This window comes from Gadus chalcogrammus, chromosome 15 (assembly GCF_026213295.1).
Source record: "Gadus chalcogrammus isolate NIFS_2021 chromosome 15, NIFS_Gcha_1.0, whole genome shotgun sequence".
Lineage (NCBI taxonomy): Eukaryota > Metazoa > Chordata > Actinopteri > Gadiformes > Gadidae > Gadus > Gadus chalcogrammus.
In genome coordinates this window covers 24313308-24333319 of record NC_079426.1, presented here as the reverse complement: position 1 = coordinate 24333319, position 20012 = coordinate 24313308, and the positions used below count along the sequence as shown (strand labels likewise).

The 20012-nt window shown below is 41.7% G+C and overlaps 1 protein-coding gene across 1 annotated transcript in view; it reads left to right on the top strand.

Annotated features, from left to right (window-relative positions):
• LOC130404272 (polyribonucleotide nucleotidyltransferase 1, mitochondrial) overlaps positions 1–20012 on the top strand; it is a 38189-nt gene that overhangs the window by 16112 nt on the left and 2065 nt on the right. Inside the window, exons 4-24 of the mRNA XM_056608916.1 lie at positions 4549–4654; positions 5199–5248; positions 5400–5463; positions 5555–5602; positions 5835–5948; positions 6071–6257; positions 6635–6686; positions 6856–6913; positions 7020–7116; positions 7218–7320; positions 7448–7518; positions 7718–7754; positions 7863–7929; positions 8034–8123; positions 8237–8290; positions 8529–8638; positions 9092–9163; positions 9276–9339; positions 9432–9515; positions 19126–19209; positions 19456–19562. Coding sequence (XP_056464891.1) covers positions 4549–4654; positions 5199–5248; positions 5400–5463; positions 5555–5602; positions 5835–5948; positions 6071–6257; positions 6635–6686; positions 6856–6913; positions 7020–7116; positions 7218–7320; positions 7448–7518; positions 7718–7754; positions 7863–7929; positions 8034–8123; positions 8237–8290; positions 8529–8638; positions 9092–9163; positions 9276–9339; positions 9432–9515; positions 19126–19209; positions 19456–19562 — 1719 coding nt within the window. The remainder of the gene's footprint in view (positions 1–4548; positions 4655–5198; positions 5249–5399; positions 5464–5554; positions 5603–5834; positions 5949–6070; positions 6258–6634; positions 6687–6855; positions 6914–7019; positions 7117–7217; positions 7321–7447; positions 7519–7717; positions 7755–7862; positions 7930–8033; positions 8124–8236; positions 8291–8528; positions 8639–9091; positions 9164–9275; positions 9340–9431; positions 9516–19125; positions 19210–19455; positions 19563–20012) is intronic.

Here is a 20012-nt window from a genome sequence, read left to right as displayed (position 1 = left end):
ATTTATTTATTTATTTACTTAACACACAGGTCACCTACAAACGGACAGTTACATGTATATAGTATGTTTGTTTTATCTTATCTTTATTTTATCTTATTCAAATAGTTTTGTACTATAATTTTATTTTAAATTAGTAAATCTGTTGTATATATACTGCTTTTCGCACTTCTCTTTTCCCACTGTACTGCTGGTCACCTGTGAATTTCTCCCAAGGGGGATTAATAAAGGACTATCTTATCTTATCCAAAATGGGCCAAAATGAATATCTCGATATTTTTTTACTATATCTCGATACACGATATATATCTCGATATATATTGAATCTCCTCTAGAGCACATCATAAATGCTCGATTCAACCATGTCTGGCATAATGTTACGTCAGTAATAATTCTAGTATTACTGAAACATAAGTCTGCATGTCGATTACATGAAACAAAATATTGTTTAAACTCATTAGTGCTTTCTATTGGAACAATTTAGAACTTGCACATAAGAAAAGGAAAATCACAGCAAGTTAGATTTACCAACACAGCATTTATTCAAACCGTTAATTATTTATTAACAGTTTGAATAATAATTATTATATATACACTGCCAGACGAAGGATCCACTGCTATTCTTTTTCGAAACCAAATCCTCAGTTTCCATCCTTTTTTCTCTCTCTGGCTGTTCTCACTCACCGGTCGGAGGTACACACACCTACAGCAGTGCGCCTTCCAGACTACGTCACACACGCGCGTCCATGAGAATCTCGTGGACTCGCAATGGGCGGGGGGAGTGAGTGTGTTTAGAGAGCCACAGGAAAGAGCAAGAGAAGGGAACGCTGTGCGTTAAACAAACCCCGAGAAGCCCAATCCCTATGAGAGCTCCCCACGTTACGGCCATCAGGAGGCGCACAGAGCTTTTGGCCGTGATATTATATAAACAATTGTATTATATTATATATTATTATATATAGAGCCCCGGGAGTCGCAAACGGCAACAATCACTTTCTCCTCCGTGCCGCAGTTCACCCCGGACTGCACTGCACCGAGTTTGACGGTTGAACGCTGGTTGGCTGTTACGTTACACATGTTCAACACGTGGCCACGCTGTTGAACGCTGATTGGCAGATACGCGTCTCTACGGAAACACAAAGTTTCCGTAGCCCGCGGCCGGGCTGCAGAGCCCGCGGCCGGGCAGGGCTTGATCTATAAATGGACTTGATCTATAAATGAAGTCCCTCAATCTTAATTGGCTTAACACCATGACCAACATTCTGAAACATCCATTAACATCCACATTTGCCCCAAACAATGTTAGGCTTACAGCCAATGTAAATAATCCTGAAATAATGTTCTTGTAGTTCGTTTAATTGTTTGTTACTCTGATCGTTCTGTTTGATATTGTGGAAAGGATGTTAGTGAATGATTCAGAGGGGAGCGTATCTATGTTCCCCGGGTCCTATGTTCCCCGCTTTGTATGTGACCGGGGAACATAGGAACCTGTGAGCAAAACCTTTTTTCTTAGGATGGTAGGGGCAAGTACCGCCTTCTTCACCTCTGATTCGCCTGTGATTGGTTAGAATGTCTCTCCTCCGATTGGTTATGGTTAGGTTTAGGGTTAACCCTCACCCTAACCCTAACCCTAAACCTGACCCTAACCCTTTGCACCCGGGGAACATAGGACCGGGGGAACATAGTAGGGATGGGCGTGAGGAATCGATTACTCGAGTACTCAGGCGATCATGGATACTCGTTACAAATGAACTCGGTTGGTGGACAGGCAAACTCGAGTTTGCATATACACACACAATCAAAGTTTTCTGAAGCAAATGTATAAATTCTCTGTCGGCGCCACTAACGCATGCCGTGGGCACAAAGCAAATGAAATGTATCCATTTCTGTGTGGCGCGTTCCGTGCCGTGTGCAGGCACGCCAGAATTAAAAAAGTTAAGAGATGGCGGTTAAAGCAAAGCGCAGCGAAGAATTTAAATACTTTAAAGAAATAGGAGATCATAAGGTGAAATGTAAAATATGCCAAGCGAAATCGAGATACCAGAAAGTACTATGCGGCACATGCTCCTGAAACACGGGGAAAGCAGACCCGCAGCAACCAAGTGTGTCGGCTATTTTCACCGCCGCAAGACGCAGCTCTAATCCCGGCCGTGTAGAGAAGATCACAACGCTGAGTATTTCCATAGTCCATTTGCTGCCGTTTTATTTGCAGCTTTAAATTATTTGCAATAGTTAGGCTACTTGTTTCGTTTGTTTTTTTTAAACTGTTACAGGCCTTGGTTCGACGTGGTTTAAATGGTGAGACGCATATTTATTTTTGCAAGAGAAAATGTGTTTTGAACGTTTGCAAAAATAAATAATGAATACTCTGATAACTCTGACTGTTTTGATGGAGAATAAGCATTACATGTTTGGTTGGTAATATTGCAGTTCATCATCAGGCGTATTCCTGCTGCAGATGCGTTGCATTCTAAAAATAGATTTGATTAAACGAGTACTCGATTGATCCTCGAGGAATTCCTTCGATCACTCGAGTTTGGAATTTACTACTCGTGCCCATCCCTAGAACATAGGGATGACCCCATTCAGAGCATGATGCATTGTAAATGGCATCACTTTTGTTATTGTGTCTTTATTTTTCTTAAAACAATTGTTGCTGAAAATAAACATAACCAAGTTACAACCAATAGCTTCAGTCAGTGAGGGCAAAAATAGGCCCAATGGTATTTATTTAGTTTTACAAATCAAGAGTAGGCCTGATTTGACTAGTGGCTTTGAATCATTTCCTTCTGCCTTTGTAGTCCAAGACATGCTGCCCACCAACATTCAAAGTACAATGCTGCCACTTGTGGATTTGTATCAATTCACATAATTATCCCATCCTGCTATTTTGTAGTTCACCAAAACACCCTGAAACAACTTTAGTGTGTCACATACTTATGCCACAATAGGCAACCATCAGTGCAAGCAGGCCAATGGCAACCAAGCGCGCAGTCCTTCCTCTCTCAGTTTAAAAACCACCAGCCGCCACTGGTGTGTGTGTGTGTGTGTGTGTATATATATATTTATACAACGGGGGGCCTAAATCCAGCGATCTGATTGGTTCCTAACTGTTGTATAATGAGCGTATACATAACTGCTATGACGCCCGATCATTTTGTGAAAGTTTGCATATCACTCCGCACCTGGAAGTAGAAACAGTTACAAAGTAAAACATATGTTGGATGATGGAGAGGGCGTAAATGTTGTTACTCCGGGAGTGAGCAAGGCGATGGAGAGACTAACGAAAGCTTAGGCACACGGCGAGTGAACTGCTCCATAGGATAAATTGCCGGCGAACCGCTCTAGCCGAGCCTTCTCTCGGAGGGACGCTAAAGTGTGTTGCATAGCGACCGTCGTGCATTTTGAAGGCAGCCAGGAGGGACTACTTTTTTTTGTATTCTTTAATAAAACGGCTACTTTCTTGGTTTCTTTTTAAATGTAGTGTGTCTATGTGAAGGGGGTCGCCCGCCCTCCGCTGTGCGTCGGGGCCGGACAACGCCCCTTAACAGTGGTATAATGAGCACATACCACAGCCTGTCGTGATCTATTGCTTAAATATATATATTTATCACACGGGTCTTTTCAACGTTCCGTTCACTTGCATGGGCACTTCCGGCGGTCAATTATTTTTTGATAATTCATTGGCAACGGATGAATAATGACCGCTGTCAAGGTAAACAAAAGGACTTTTTGCCTTTGGTATCACTCCGCACGTAGTCCGGTAACTTGTCAATGTAATAAGCGTGATATGTATCAACCCAAGCGCTGTCGGTTGCTAAGCGACGACGTCAACGTCTTGGGCGGACTATTTCTCTGCTGATCAACACTATGAATGCTGGTAACAAATGCATTGTAAATAAATTGTTTCGTTTTGGGAAGTAGCCGTGTAATAAGCGGGATAATGTATAGAACTTCGCCGGTCATTGTCGAAAAATAAGCCCCTTCATGGCGAAGCAAGACACCTCCGCTGCGCGTCAGTGTCCTGTTCGCCCTGTCGGGGCTTATTTTCTCGATAATGACCGGCGTTCTATACATTATCCCTTACATATTAGTGCTGTCAGTTAAACGTGTTATTAACGGCGTTAACGCAAACCAATTTAACGGCGTTAATTTTTTTCTCGCATGATTAACGCAATTCTTTGACGCAATGTTCATCGTTTAATTGCACTATAGGCTTTTTTTTTGTATCGTCCTGTTTTGATCAGTATATGCCAATGTTGTTATCAATAAAAAAACTTTTGCACAAGGCAAGCCGATGCACTTCTCCATGTTGATAAGAGCATTAAAATGAGAAATTAATGGGACAAAGAAATCAAGGGATATTTAGCATAGAAAAAACATTTGCGATTAATCGCGATTGCTCGCGAGTTAACTATTTTAATCGCTTGACAGCACTAATATATATATATAGTGCCACTGCCTATATATAGGCACCAAGAACCTCAAGGGATAATTCCAGTGTGTGCAGTGCAGCGATGATCACTGAACCTACATGGTCGTCACCGACAGGTGGACTACAGGCAGAAGGCCGCTGCAGCAGGTCGCATCCCCACCAACCACCTGAGACGAGAGCTAGGCACCTCGGACAACGAGATCCTCACCAGTAGACTCATAGGTTGGTTTGGAAAAACCTCTGTCCTTTGGTCACATGCCTACATTTAGATTTGTTTAGAGTGTGACCCCATGTGAATTCTAGAGTAACAAGTTTAGAAAATGTAATAACCAAAAATAATTGTAAAAATATACTGTGTAAAAGCCAGTCGAATGCAATATTATTGGGTTCATCAACTTCATCAGCTGAAATAAAGATTGTCTTCGACCAGATATTTAATAATTCAAGCGCTCCAACAATAAAAAGAACGGTCAATAGAACATTAAACAGATGTTTCATTGACGAGTTAAAATGCTCAAAGCACTGCAAATCAACCGATTAAGTCAATAAAACACAGATAAAACGTTAAAGATTAACAAAATTTGTATCTAAGCATTATTGCTAACTGTGGTATTTGGAATAAACTACTCAAGGGTTTCACTTGATTGGAAAATAATGTTGTAAGGTGTTCTAAGCAACCTTGGTTTTGCATTCGCTGCATAACAAATTCCATTTTACAAAATATTTCAATTACAGAGTCTTAAGCTATTTATCTTCTGTATCTTAGATCGGGCTATCAGACCTCTGTTTCCTGCTGGTTATTTCTACGACACCCAGGTCAGTGACATTTCTACTTTCCTTATGTTATACCTTGTTTAAAGTGTATGCTCCTTGAAGCTGGTTGTTAGTATTTATATATATATATATATATATATATATATATATATATATATATATATATATATATATGGTGTGTGTGTGTTTCTAGGTTCTGTGTAACCTGCTAGCTGTGGATGGTGTTAATGATCCAGATGTATTGGCAATCAATGGAGGTGAGTCAGGCGCCAGATCATATTTTGGTTTATTTTTTCTCATTACTTCCAGCTGTTTTTGGCTAAAGTCAAACCTTCCTATTTGTTTCAGCCTCTGCAGCTCTGGCCATGTCAGACATCCCCTGGAACGGACCCATCGGTAAGTCATGCATCCAAATGCTGAATATCACAAATTATTTATACCTTAGACAGACATCTTTGGTGATAGAGGGTAGGGTACATCCTAAAAGTATCGAATGGGAATAATAATCTCTAGAATGTAGAGAAAATATCTCTATCATTTACATGGCAGATAACAATAACAGGTGTCTATTATTATCAAGTCTTTCTGTGTAATCATAAAAGTGTGTGTGTGCGTGTGTGTATGCCAGGTGCGGTGCGGGTGGGTTTGGTGGAAGGAGAGTTCCTAATCAACCCTACTAGGAAGGAGATGGGCTCCAGCTCTCTCAATCTCATACTGGCCGGAGCTCCCAGCAGTCAAGTTGGTAAGGCAACATTTTGCAGGTTCTTTGCTAATGGTTGTTGCTAATACGGTTGTCTGCTTTTGCGTCTAAATACAAAATCTCTGTCTCTCACTCTCTCACTCTTACTCCCTCTCACACATCAGTGATGATTGAGGCATCGGCGGAGAACGTGCTGCAACAGGATTTCTGCCACGCGGTGAAGGTTGGCGTGAAACACACCCAGCAGATCATACACGCCATCCAGCAGCTGTGTCGAGAGAAGAAGGTCACGAAGCGCACCCCCGTCAAGATGTTCTCTGCCCCAGGAGACATGGTGGAGCACGCCCGACAGTAAGCCTTTGGGTGTCAAAGATACTCTCACACACAACATAAATAATTTTTCAATGACAAATAGGTGCATACAATTGACTGGGTTAAACAATTATATACAATCGTGTAAAATATACAGTCATGATTGCTTTTTTTTTTGGACATCAATGCAGTGCAGTATGTATGTATGTATGTATGTATAGACTAAATTTAGAAAGCAATTCCTAAAAATGCTCTGCGACTGCTATCTTATGTTCAACTGGAACCGCTGCTTTTTACTTTGTTAAGGCAGTGGTTTCTGCATCAAACACCTTGTTTTTTTTTAAAAGTCATGTTGACCAATGCCCGATACCGCAATGTCTGTCCTGTATATGACTTTAGATCTTGCCTCTGTGCAGGTTATCCGCAGATAGAATCTACTCCGTTTTCAAAGACTCTTCCCATGATAAGGTGTGTCATTTTTAATTTGTTTGCAAATCACTTATCTTGTCCTAATCTTGGAAAGATGTGTGAGGAACATGGAGCCTGAATGGCCTGCCCAGCTCTTTATTTCACAGTCTGCATGGCCACCGGTGGTTGTTGTGCATGTTTATGTTATTACTAACTTCTTTCATTTTAGATTTCTAGAGACGATGCAATCAACAAAGTACGACTCGAAACAGAGGAAGCACTGAAAGGTGAACCATTGATTTCAAGCGTTTTATTTGCTAAATACAGAATGTGTATGTGTGTATCAGAGATATACTTCACTACATTATAGCCTCGTTATCTTTACCATTGTAGTGAAATACCCTCAAGCAGAGCTCTTTGAGGTCATGGAGTGCTTCAACACTGTGAGCAAAGACATCTTCCGCAATCTGGTGCTTCACGAATATAAGAGGTGAGCAATGTCCCCTGTGTTACGAACTGATCGGTGGAACTCCTTAGTGTGCCCTGCGAGTTGGTTTGGAGCCTGTGCAGTAAGTGTGTATTGGCTACCAGGTGTGATGGCCGAGACCTGACAGCACTGAGGAACATCTCCTGTGAGGTGGACGTATTGAAACCACTCCACGGCTCTGCCTTGTTCCAGAGAGGACAAACACAGGTAGGCAAAACACCATTTCACTACTGGACCGGAGTTCTGTCCAACTAGAAAATGTATCTGTACGCAGAAACCTTTTTGTTGTCAGACATGACCTATACATGTGTTTATGAATATGATTCATCAACAGGTACTCTGTGGCGTAACGTTTGATTCCCTGGAATCCACTGTAAAAGCTGACCTCATCACGACAGCTCTAAGGTAGTTTTTAATTCATGCCATTGTGGTTTTAAGAACCGGCTTTGAAGGGCTGACAATATCAGGATTATTCAGATTGAAAGAAAACAATGTAATCTTTGGTTGCCTGCATATGTTCGTCTCCTGAGCAGGTTTGTTAATAAAACCCTTTTTCAAATCTGTATGTATTAATGAAAGTATTTTATTTATTTTGTCACAACAGTGGTATAAAAGACAAGAACTTTATGCTCCATTATGAAGTAAGTAAGCTCAAATGCTGTTATAACTTGTGTTACTGTAGTATTAATGACCTTCGTCCTGTATTTCATACCTGTTATTGACCCTACATCACATATCCTTCTTTCCAGTTCCCGCCATACGCTACCAATGAGATAGGCAAGATGGGGGGTATAAATCGGAGAGAGCTTGGTCATGGTTTGTATATGTTCAGCTTCACATGTATTCAACCTGCAGGGCATACTTGTCCCCTCTCTGAAGACCAGAGTTCCTTTTGCTGTAAGCGTATTTGTTTCACTCAGGGGCCCTTGCGGAGAAGTCTCTGAGACCAGTCATTCCCAAAGACTTTCCTTTTACCATCAGAGTCACCGCTGAGGTGCTGGAGTCCAACGGTGCGTGCTGCTCATAGCAATCTCAGAATCACTCCTACCACACTAGACCATATCCCTTATTTGTCTTCCCTACTAGGAAAGAGACTCATTATCATCTGCTGTCTCTATCTCAGGTTCCTCTTCTATGGCCTCGGCTTGTGGAGGAAGTCTTGCTCTTATGGATGCAGGTACTTGGCCCCCAACTGCTTTATTCACAATGAATCCCAAAAGAACAACATTCAGATGACTTAACTTAGAGAACATCTGCAGAAGCATTTATGTTGTTGGTTTGTTTTACCTGTTCTTTAAGGGCTGTCCTTACTGTATACTTTTCATATCAAGCAAGTAGGTTTTCTCTATGAGGACACAATAAACAGCAGACGGGGAGAGGAATATGACATTAGAGAGGTTTGGTCTCTGTTGTAGGTGTGCCTATCTCCTCTGCTGTGGCCGGCGTAGCCATTGGTCTCATCTCCAAGCCCAGCCCAGAGAAGCCAAATGAGATACAGGATTACAGATTACTCACTGACATTCTGGTTTGTATAGGCTTTCTTACCAATGTTTTATTTGAAGGTGCTGGAGGGTAGGATTCGAGAACAATTGTTTGTTGGTTGATTGCTTAAAATAGGCTCGCCATCCATCAGCTGTAAGTGCGCTGTCTGCGTCTTCCTCTGTATAAGATCATTTGGATTTTAGACCACTCTCATATCTGACTAATCAGGGCATCTCTTCTGTGATTTGTTCGGGGAATCCATCTTGCCTGTCGATCACAGGTGAGCGAAATGTAACACTTCTCAATGGGGGAGAAACGTAGAGGAGAAGGGATCAGAGAGGTTATTTTGTTTAGTTTTCAAATCTTGCTCTCTAAACACTCTTGTGTTATGGCTCTCAAATCTTAGTTACAGCACTTTGTAATCTTCAAAAATAAGTAGTATATTCCCTATCTTCCTTAATTTAGAACATGATGTATGGTTTGTTTTTCCACACAGGGAATAGAGGACTACCTGGGGGACATGGACTTCAAAATGGCTGGAACAATCAAGGGTATCACTGCCTTACAGGTGAAATGATTAAAGGCTGGGAAAGTAGCAATGCCAGTGTAATGCTTGTGTTTTCAGTGTGCGTGCCTATAAGTGGACAACGTGTGTTTTGAGATTGCTCTTTTTTTTCCAGGCTGATGTAAAAATACCAGGCTTGCCCCTGAAACTGGTCATGGAGGCTATCCAGCAAGCTACAGGTTGAAACACACACTCACACCATCGCTTAACGGTAAGCCAGGGCATGTATCGGCACTGAGAGAGTTATATGTTTGATACAAATGTTTTCCAGTGGCTAAGAAGGAGATCCTTGCCATCATGAACAAGAGTATAGGGAAACCCAGGAACACCAGGAAGGAGAACGGCCCCGTTATTGGTAAGTTTAGGGTAGGGGAAACTTAGACACACTGCTAACCTCACAAATCTCATATCTATTGCCTCCAAACCAAAAACAACCTTAAAGCCTATCAACAACACCATCAGGATGGCTCTACATAATGTGAGGTCTCTTAATAACAAATCATTTTTAGTTAATGATTTTATTACCACTTCTAAACTGGATTTTATGTTTTTAACTGAAACATGGCTGGAACAAATTAACAGCGCAACCGTTCTGATAGAGACAGCTCCTCCCAACTATAACTTTTTTGATGCATATAGATCTGGAAAAAGAGGTGGAGGGGTTGCTGCTATATTTAAAAATGTATTTCAGGGCTTCCGGCTTGGCGAAACGAGATGTAGGTCGCGTCGTCTTGAGCTCCTGCAGATTTATTAATTTTTTCAATTTCAAGGCACTTTTCTCACCCCCACTACGGTCCAGCAGCTTAAGTGAACTTTTATTTACACATTTGGTTTATTTTCTACTACTTTCATGTCGCCTAAGGCGAAAAAAGGGAAGAACAGTATTACACCTCACCTGCGGCCTGTTGCGCGCCCTCGGTCCCCGACCCCTCCTGAATTTCCTCCCCCGCGGAGTCTACCGCCGGAAACTATGGACGTGACCTCGATCAGAAATGAGCTTTTGTCTGCTCTTCGTCTCGATGTCGCAGCAATGTTTAAAGCTGAGCTCCGGGAAGCCTTGGCTGAGACCCTCAGTTCAATTAAAACCGAGCTTCTAGCCTTTAAAACTGAGCTTTCCTCCAGTCTGTCCGCTGTCCGGCAGGACGTTGCTAGCTTGAAGAGCACCGTATCTGAAGTCGAGCTGTCCCTCTCTACATGCACTGATGACATCGTGGCCCTCAGGGCTAAAGTGGAGCACTTGACACAGGAGGCGGCTAAGATGGAGGATAAGTGTGATGACTTAGAGTCCCGATCGCGCCGCCAGAACATCCGTATCATCGGTATCCCGGAGGACGACCCTAACTCGGCATCAGCGGCTAACGTTTCCAAGCTATTGATGGAGGCTTTCTCACTCGTGAAGGAGCCGCTGATCGACAGATCACATCGCGCTCTGGCGCCAAAGCCCGCACCGGGCAACCGCCCCCGCGCCATTGTCGCAAGGCTGCACTACTATAATGACTGCAACGAGATCCTCAGAAAGGCGAGAGAGTTACAACAGATTACTCTGCGCAACATGTCCATCTCCGTGTTCCCGGACTATACCCCCAAGACGGCCCGGGCTCGCGCAGCCTTCACCGAGGTTCGGCACCTCCTACGAGGCATCGATGGAGTCAGGTTTGGCATCCTCTTTCCTGCACGACTTCGCATCACCTATGCAGGTGTACAGCGCGACTTCACTTCCCCAGAGGAGGCTAAGACATTTATTAAAACACTGAATAAATAGAGTCCCGTATCGTGCTGTCCTTTGCTCCGGTCCTCCTTTTCCAGTTCTGGTGAGTTGTAAAATTACTTTCTCCCTGTAACTATTTGAAGCCTCCAGCTGTCACCTAATATTTTTGTTTATATTAGACGACTTTGATATTTGTCCAACTCCACTTATGGACAATTAAGTACGTTTGGTGACTTTTCTAGCTGTACTGTTTATATTATTATTATTATTATTATTTTTTATATTTTTGTATCTGTTTGAAGTTGATAACAATAGCCTACTTAGGTTTGTGTCCCAATATGTTCTCCCTAAAAAGGAAATGTATATAATCCACATGCCACTACCCTTATTATTTTTATTGTATTCTTTTCAGTCACAGAGACTGGTGGGTGGGTGTAAATGCATGTATAAACGTTTCCTAGATGTATAGTCTGTGGGAACATGCATATATATATATATATATATATTTTTTTTGTACAATCTAATTTTAAGTTCTGCTGTGCCAATACACCATAGTTATTTCAAGTGCCTTATGTTTAATATTCAATGTTTAGAGTTAATGCTCTGCAGAGTTCTATCTGTTAGTTCTAGCTTATAAGTCGAAAGCTTCATTTTGAAGATGGCTCCTGTCGGAGTCTGCACTGCTGCTCCCATCGTTTGGGGATGGGTTCAATTGATGTGTCGGGGGGGGGGGGGGGGGGGGGGGGGGGGGTTGTGGTTGTTTTTGGTGTTTTGTCTCTGTATCATTGTGTTTTTTTTTTTTTTTTTTTTGCCCTGGGGGATCTCCTCTTTTCATCTACCTTCTCCATTCCTGATAAAATGCAACCTTTAGATGATTAATACAACTTGCCCAAACTCAGACAATGGATCCACTACTAGATTTTTAAGCTGGAATGTGAGAGGTCTGAATAGCCCCATCAAACGATCGAAAGTACTTTCTCATTTGAAGAGATTGAATGCCGACATAGTATTCTTACAAGAAACGCATTTACGTGATAGGGATCAAGTTAGACTTAAGAGTCCATGGGTCAGTGATGTCTTTCACTCAACTTTTGATTCGAAAGCTAGAGGGGTAGCTATTTTGGTTAATAAAAGGGTACATTTTACCGCTTCTAAGATCATAGCTGATAAAAATGGGAGATATATGATTGTTGCAGGCCTTATATACCAGAATCCGGTTTTATTAGTAAACATTTATGCTCCAAATTTTGATAACCCAGATTTTACAAATAGATTATTTTTCTCGCCCTGCCTTTCCTAGACACCCATCTTTTAATTCTTGCTGGGGACCTGAACTGCGTTATGAATCCAACACTGGACCGCTCTAATCCACGTACTCTAAACCAATCTTCCATGTCTAAATCAATTTCTGATTTTATGCTCCAAATGGGTTTGTAGACGCTTGGAGATTTCATAATCCCCAAACCAAAGCATATTCTTTTTCTCCCAAGTCCATCAATCCTATTCCCGCATTGATTATTTTTTGTTGATGGTTCCCTGCTCTCCAAAGTGACCTCCTCCGAGTATCATTCAATTGTTATATCTGATCATGCTCCCCTTAGTCTCAATATACAGCTTTCGGGCCACTCCCGTTTCTCCTCACCCTGGAGATTTAACACTCTGCTTCTGTCTGATGATGCATTCAACACCTTTATATTGTCCTCAATTGATGACTTTATAACTATTAAAAAAGATGACTCTGTCTCTTACTCATTATTATGGGAGTCACTCAAAGCCTATTTGCGTGGTCAAATTATTTCTTTCTCAGCTCATCGCAATAAAACCCGTAAGGCTAGACTAAATGAACTCCTAATTAAAATCCGGGATATTGATGGACAAAATGCTATTAACCCATCCCAGAGTTTATTAAAACAGAGATATGATCTACAGACAGAGTTGGACCTCCTTACAACAAGCGACGCTGAGCGACTTTTAGTACGTTCTCGTGCTACTTATTATGAGCATGGTGATAAGCCGAGTAGGCTCCTGTCTCATCAATTGAAACGTCAAACTACTTCCCGATTAATTCCACAAATTAAAGATTCCTCTGGCGCACTTGTCTCTGATCCCACTTCTATAAATGACATATTTAGGGATTTCTATTTCTCCCTTTATGAATCAGAATCATCATCAGACACGACAGAAATGACTTCTTTCCTCCAGAATCTTGATATCCCCAAAGTTGATCCCATTACTGCTAATGAGCTTGATGTACCTTTTAAATGTGGAAGAAATTAAATCCTCTATCAAAGCCATGCAAAACAATAAATCACCCGGCCCCGATGGATTCCCAGTTGAATTTTTTAAGAAATGTATTAATAAGCTGGCTCCTCTCCTCAACTCTGTTTTTAACGAGTCCCTAGTACGTGGTTCATTGCCCCCCACTTTAACCCAAGCGTCCATATCCCTTCTTTTGAAGAAAGGAAAAGACCCTGTTTCTTGTGCCTCCTACAGGCCTCTGTCACTTCTTGATGTTGATGTTAAGATTTTAGCTAAAACCTTAGCAACTCGTCTTGAAAAGATTCTTCCTGTCATCATTTCGGAGGAACAGAATGGCTTCATCAAAGGGCGCCATCTGTTTTTCAATGTCCGAACACTTTTAAATGTAAAAGTTGTGTCTATAAAAAGAAAAAACCCAACAAAAATATGTAACAAAAATAAAATAAAAATGTATTTCAGGGGAAACAGATTTGGTGATTTTCCATCGTTCGAATACCTTAGTGCTGTATTGAAATGCTCCCCCAGAGTTCTCCTATTAATTATTTACAGGCCACCCACATATTCTGCAATTTTTCTTTTATTATTGTCTAGCATCTCCACAGAATTTGACTGTCTAGTTATAACTGGTGACTTCAATTTTCATACTGATGATTTGAATGACAAGTGTGCAAAAAAACTTTTTACCATTTTGGACACTTTTGAACTGTCTCAACATGTGAAAGAGGCTACTCATTGTAAGGGGCACACTCTAGACCTGGTTATCACAAAGGAACTCAATGTTTCTGATCTCTCTGTGACTGATCCTTCCTTGTCTGACCACTTTTGTGTTTTCTTTAACATATCTTTCATTCCCGACATACAGACAAAATCAAACACTGTCAAAAAACGGTATATCAATGAAGATTCTAATGTACTTTTTAAAAAGGCCATCTCCTTGCTACCACCTCTAAACCCATGTTCTGCTGATGATCTTGTAGAAAACTTTAATTTGAAAATTTTGAAAGTCATAGATGTCATTGCACCTTATAAGGTTAAAACGATTCTGGAAAGCAAAAGGCACCCTGGAGAAAAGCTGCTTCTGTAACAGCACAGAAAAAAGAATGCAGGAAGGTTGACCGCATCTGGCGTAAAACAAAACTTCATATTCACCATGATATCTATAAAGAGAGCCTCCGTGCCTACAATTTAGACTTAAAAAAAATGCTAGAGAAACATTTTTCTCCAATATCATTAAAACCAACAATAATAATGCAAAAACCCTATTTGCAACTGTTGACAGACTGACCAACCCCCCAACAGAAATTCCACCTGATCTCCATTCCACGCAGAAATGCAATGAGTTTGCAGCTTTTTATATTGATAAAATTGAAGGTATCAGACGCGCCATCAATATCTCCACTTCAAACAAAAATGTTGGACTACCACCCTGTTCAGGCAAAAATAACGTGGCAAGGATGGCATGCTTTAATGTTATAGACTCTCAAAATCTTGTGGAAACTGTGACACAACTAAAGCCATCCACCTGTTGCCTTGATACTAGGGCTGCACGATATGGGCAAAATATGATATCCCGATATTTTTTGGCTGAATGGCGATATACAATATATATCTCGATATTTTCTATAGAGTGGGTTCGATGTTTTTTTTGTAAGTCAAAAGCCACATGTGAGATGTTGCAAGAACTTTTATTAAAACATATGTCAGTTTGACTGTAACATATGATTTTGTATCGTTATTTAACAGAATTGAATGAACATATTAAAAAAAAAAAGGGACTTTTTTCACCTTCACAAAATAATCACCTATGCATAACAATATAAAGCTGTAGGTTACACACATTAGCTACCATTAAAAGCATTGGCTTCGTCGCATTGTCCTGCGTACTACGGTGAAGGTTTCAGTGCGCCGTAACTTTAATCCCCCGCCCCCTCTCCGTTCCATTTGGGAGCATGTTTTGTTTCATTTTGCTTGTTTCGTATATTTTAATTAATTAAGACCGTCACCAGAGGGCGCCCCCAACACATTTGCCGAGCGCCGGCCCTTGTTTCGGGGCAGAAGAAACTGTCGCGGCCGGTGATGCAGCAGCACAGCCACAGAGTTTTACGCATTCCTCATACTGCACTTTGTGCCGCTGCTGTAAATGGTGGAACAGATTTGTTGTGCTTCCACTTTTAGTTGCAACGGTTTTGCTACACTCTCTGCAGATGACCTGCAGCTGCTGCTCATCTGTTTTTTTTAAACCCGAACTATTTCCACATTATGGAGGCGTTGTTTCTCCTCTTTGAAACAATTTCGTCTCCCGCCGCCGTCTCGTTTTCTTTACGGGTATCATCCATGATTGTTGTGTTGTGAGGGGGCGGCAATTTCGTCTCCCGCCGCCGTCTCGTTTTCTTTACGGGTATCATCCATGATTGTTGTGTTGTGAGGGGGCGGCGGGGGCGGGAATGAGGCGTCTTTGCACACGGCACGTTCGGAAAGACGGAGGGGGAGGGGTCGCGCTCACGGTCTCCAAGGCAAGCGCTGTAGACGCTTGAGGGGGAAACTGACCATTTTAACGCATATCGATATAAACGATATTGTCAAATCTTGTATCCCCTTGGAAATGATATTGATATATCGTACATAGCCGATATATCCTGCAGCCCTACTTGATACTATACCTACCAACCTCTTTAAGAATGTTTTCGACTGCCTAGCAGTAGACATATTGCAGATAGTTAACAACTCTCTCCAGTCAGGCAATTTCCCAAAGCTTTGAAAACTGCAGTTATTAAACCCCTTTTAAAAAAGCGGAGCCTAGATGCCTCTATTATTAACAACTACAGACCAATATCAAATCTACCCTTCAGTAAAATCATTGAGAAAGTTGTCCTCCAGCAACTTAATCACTTCCTGGCATCAACTGGTTGCTATGACACCTTCCAATCAGGATTTCGACCCCTGCACAGCACTGAGACCGCCCTTATTAAAGTTGTAAACAACATCCGTCTTAACACAGACTCTGGCAAAACCTCAATACTAATGCTACTTGACCTCAGTGCTGCATTCGACACTGTAGACCAGGGGTCTCAAACTCAACTTACCTGGGGGCCGCTGGAGGTAGAGTCTGGGTAAGGCTGGGCCACATCAAGTATTCCACAAAAAAAAGGAGCGCAACTGACCCAATCTAAGTTAATGATTGGGCAATAATTAGATCACGTTGGCTATGTAATCGCTGACAACAGGGGACATTTCATAGTGGTAGGGATGGGAATTTATAAGAATTTCACGATTCCGATTCCGATTCTGCTTATCGAACCGATTCTTTATCGATTCTCTTATCGATTCTCATTGGGTGAGAAAATAAGTATAAATGTGTTTGTTTGCATTACATCTCTTTAATATCTGATCAGAAGTGCTTCTAGTATTAGGAAATTGTACATTTTCAAATCAATTGGTCTAGACGAAAAGATATATGTTTCGCTTTTTAAGCCCAAATGCCATCATTATGTGCCATGCAACAAAAAACACAGACTGAAAACAGCCAAGTAAGAGCTTGTGCCTTTTGGAATTCTAACAGTGCTCATTTGCATTCAACTTGTAACAAATTAAACTGACATAAACAAAATGAAGCATTGATTAGACAGAGATTTATTAGATGGGCCTACCTAATAAACCGTTGGAACACACAAGACCGGAAACCATAGCAATGCCGGTAAACAAACCCCGAGAAGCCCAATCCCTATGAGAGCTCCCCACGCTACGGCCATCCGGAGGCGACAGAGCTGTTGGCCGTGATATTATATATACAATTATAATATAGTATATAATATATTATATACTATTATATATAGAGCTCCGGGAGTCGCAAACTGCAACAATAACTTTCTCCTCCATTCCGCGGTTCACCCGGACTGCACTGCACTGAGTTTGACGGCTGAACGCGGATTGGCTGTTACGTTACACATGTCACTCAGTTATCCCGCTGTTGAACGCTGATTGGCTGTCATCACGACAAAAACTTGTCATCAGTTTTCTCCCGCGAAAAACTCGCCCTTATACGCGTCTCTATGTTCACTTTGTATGGGATCTTGTCGCCCCGTCGCGTTTGGTGTGAACGCACAATGCAATTCTTCCCCGGCGGCGACATGTTTGCTGCGTTCTGAACCAAATCAAAGCAGCGTGTGTGTGACGTCACGACGCATTTGCCGCGACCGGAACCGATAAGCGGAATCGTTAAGCAGGCTTGCTAACGATTCCAAGGAATCGGTTGACTCGGAACCGGTTCTGAACAAGAACCGGTTCTCGATTCCCATCCCTACATAGTGGTTGGTGGAGAACCGGGACATTTTAGCGTCCTTTGGCTTTTGCCGGGACTCAAGACACGCAACTCATAATTGGGACTGTACCGGCAAAACCGGGACTTCTGGTCACCCTATCACAAGTGATAAAAAAGCGTGGCAAGCGACTCAGCAAATATGTGTGTTTGACAACAACGCTTGGGCCGCACTAACACTAAACTTTGTAGTCAAGTAGGGGGCCACAAAATATCATCCCGAGGGCCTCAATTGGCCCCTGGGCCGCCAGTTTGAGACCCCTGCTGTAGACCATACATTACTTCTGGACAGGTTAGAAAACTGGGTGGGGCTTTCAGGCACCGTCTTAAATTGGTTCAGGTCCTACCTACAAAATAGGAACTACTTTGTTTCCATTGGCGACTTTGTATCAGAATCAACCAACGTGACATGTGGAGTCCCACAAGGTTCGATCTTAGGACCCTCTTTATTCAACATCTACATGCTCCCACTAGGGCAAATCATGCAAAATAACAATATTGACCATCATTGCTATGCTGATGACACCCAAATCTATGTATCGCTATCACCAAATGACTATCGGCCCATAGATCTGCTGTGCCAGTGCATTGAGCAAGTGAAAGAATGGATGTGCCGAAATTTCCTTCAACTAAATGAGGACAAAACAGAGATAATTGTATTTGGTTCTAAAACGGAAAGGCTTAAAGTAACCCAACACCTTCACTCTCTGTCCCTGAAAACCTCAATCAAAGCCAGAAATCTAGGGGTTATCATGGATTCAGATTTACATTTCGACAGTGACATCAAATCAGTTACAAAATCGGCATATTATCACCTTAAAAATGTAGCAAGACTTAGCGGGCTCATGTCCACCGAAGACTTACAAAAACGTGTACATGCCTTTATCACTAGTAAGCTTGATTACTGCAATGGTCTCCTTACAGGTCTCCCAAAACAAACTCTGAGGAAGCTTCAGCTTGTTCAGAATGCTGCTGCTAGAGTTCTAACAAAGACCAACAAATTTGATCATATTACACCAATTCTGAAATCGTTACATTGGCTTCCTGTAGGTCAGAGAATTGATTTTAAAATCATGTTGCTAACCTATAAATCCCTACATGGTTTAGGCCCAAAATATTTAACTGATATGCTTCCACTACATCAGCCTTCTAGACCACTAAGAAGCTCTGAGACCAATCTGTTAATTATCCCCAGAGTAAACATAAAACATGGGAAAGCAGGATTTAGTTACTATGCAACAAATAGCTGGAATAACTCCCAGAGGATTTAAGACTTGCCCCAACTCTGAGCACCTTTAAAACAAGACTGAAGACCTTTATGTTTGCTAAAGCTTTCTGCTAAATCTTAAATACATTGCACTTTCTAAAAAGAACTTTGCCTTTATTTTCTATTTTAATACTAAAGTGCCTTTTTAACTTTCTATTTTACCCATTTCTTTGCATATGTTTTTCTTTTACTTATCTATTATTTTATTTTATTGTATGACAATGTTTATATGTGAAGCACTTTGAGTCTGCCTTGTGTATGAAAAGTGCTATATAAATAAAGTTGCCTTGCCTTGCTAGTTGTTAAAACTGTGGTTGCTCCAGTTTTCACTCACTTCTCCATTGAAGTTAATGCCATGGACCTGTATTCTGCACACTTTAGTTATATACTTGAGTGTGTTTCTTTCTTCCTTGTAGAGAATGTGCGGGTGCCTGTTTCCAGAAGGTCTCGGTTTGTTGGTCCCGGAGGATACAACCTCCGCAGGCTCCAGGCTCAAACAGGTTACCTCAAACTCTTACAATGGGGACAATGTTAATCTTTTTATCTACATTTTGGTAAAAAAAAAAAATACATCAGTGGGAATTACACGAGACAATTCAGTAAAACACCAAATTCAGTAGGGGGGGGGGGGGGGAGAGGAAGAGAGAGAGAGGGAGAGAGGGAGAGAGAGAGAGAGAGAGAGAGAGAGATTGAACATTGAACATTGAACATTGAACATTGATTGATTGATGCTAGTCTCCTTTTAGGTGTGACAATAAGCCAAGTGGACGAGGAGACCTTCTCTGTGTTTGCTCCAACGCCGGGGGCCATGAACGAAGCACAGGACTTCATTACTGATGTTTGCAAAGATGATGTGAGTGTATATTATAAAAGGCCTTCAGAACTTTTTTACAAGAAAGTACATATCACTGGTCGAATAAAAAGCACAACCGCGAAACAAAAAATGGAACTGATTGATCCCAAAATATGACATTAGTGTCACGCCTAAGTTATTTTATTGTGTTAACATGCATGTGTATTCGTTAGGGGTGTGACGAGATCTCGCGAGATTAAACTTGACGATATTACCCGTCGCGTTAAAATCGGTCTTGCGAGATTTGTGAGCTATCCAAACTTCTATTTCTGCCCTGTGGGGGTAGTAATGCGCCTTTGCTACGTCTAGACTGCCAGAACCTAAAGAAGGAGAAGAGGAGAAGGAGGGGAAGCAGGGGAAGCAGCCATAAGCTGTGTTCGAAATCGTTCCCTATCACGGATATAGTGCATTATATAGGGTGCTCGTCATTTTGTAGTGGTGTTCGAATTC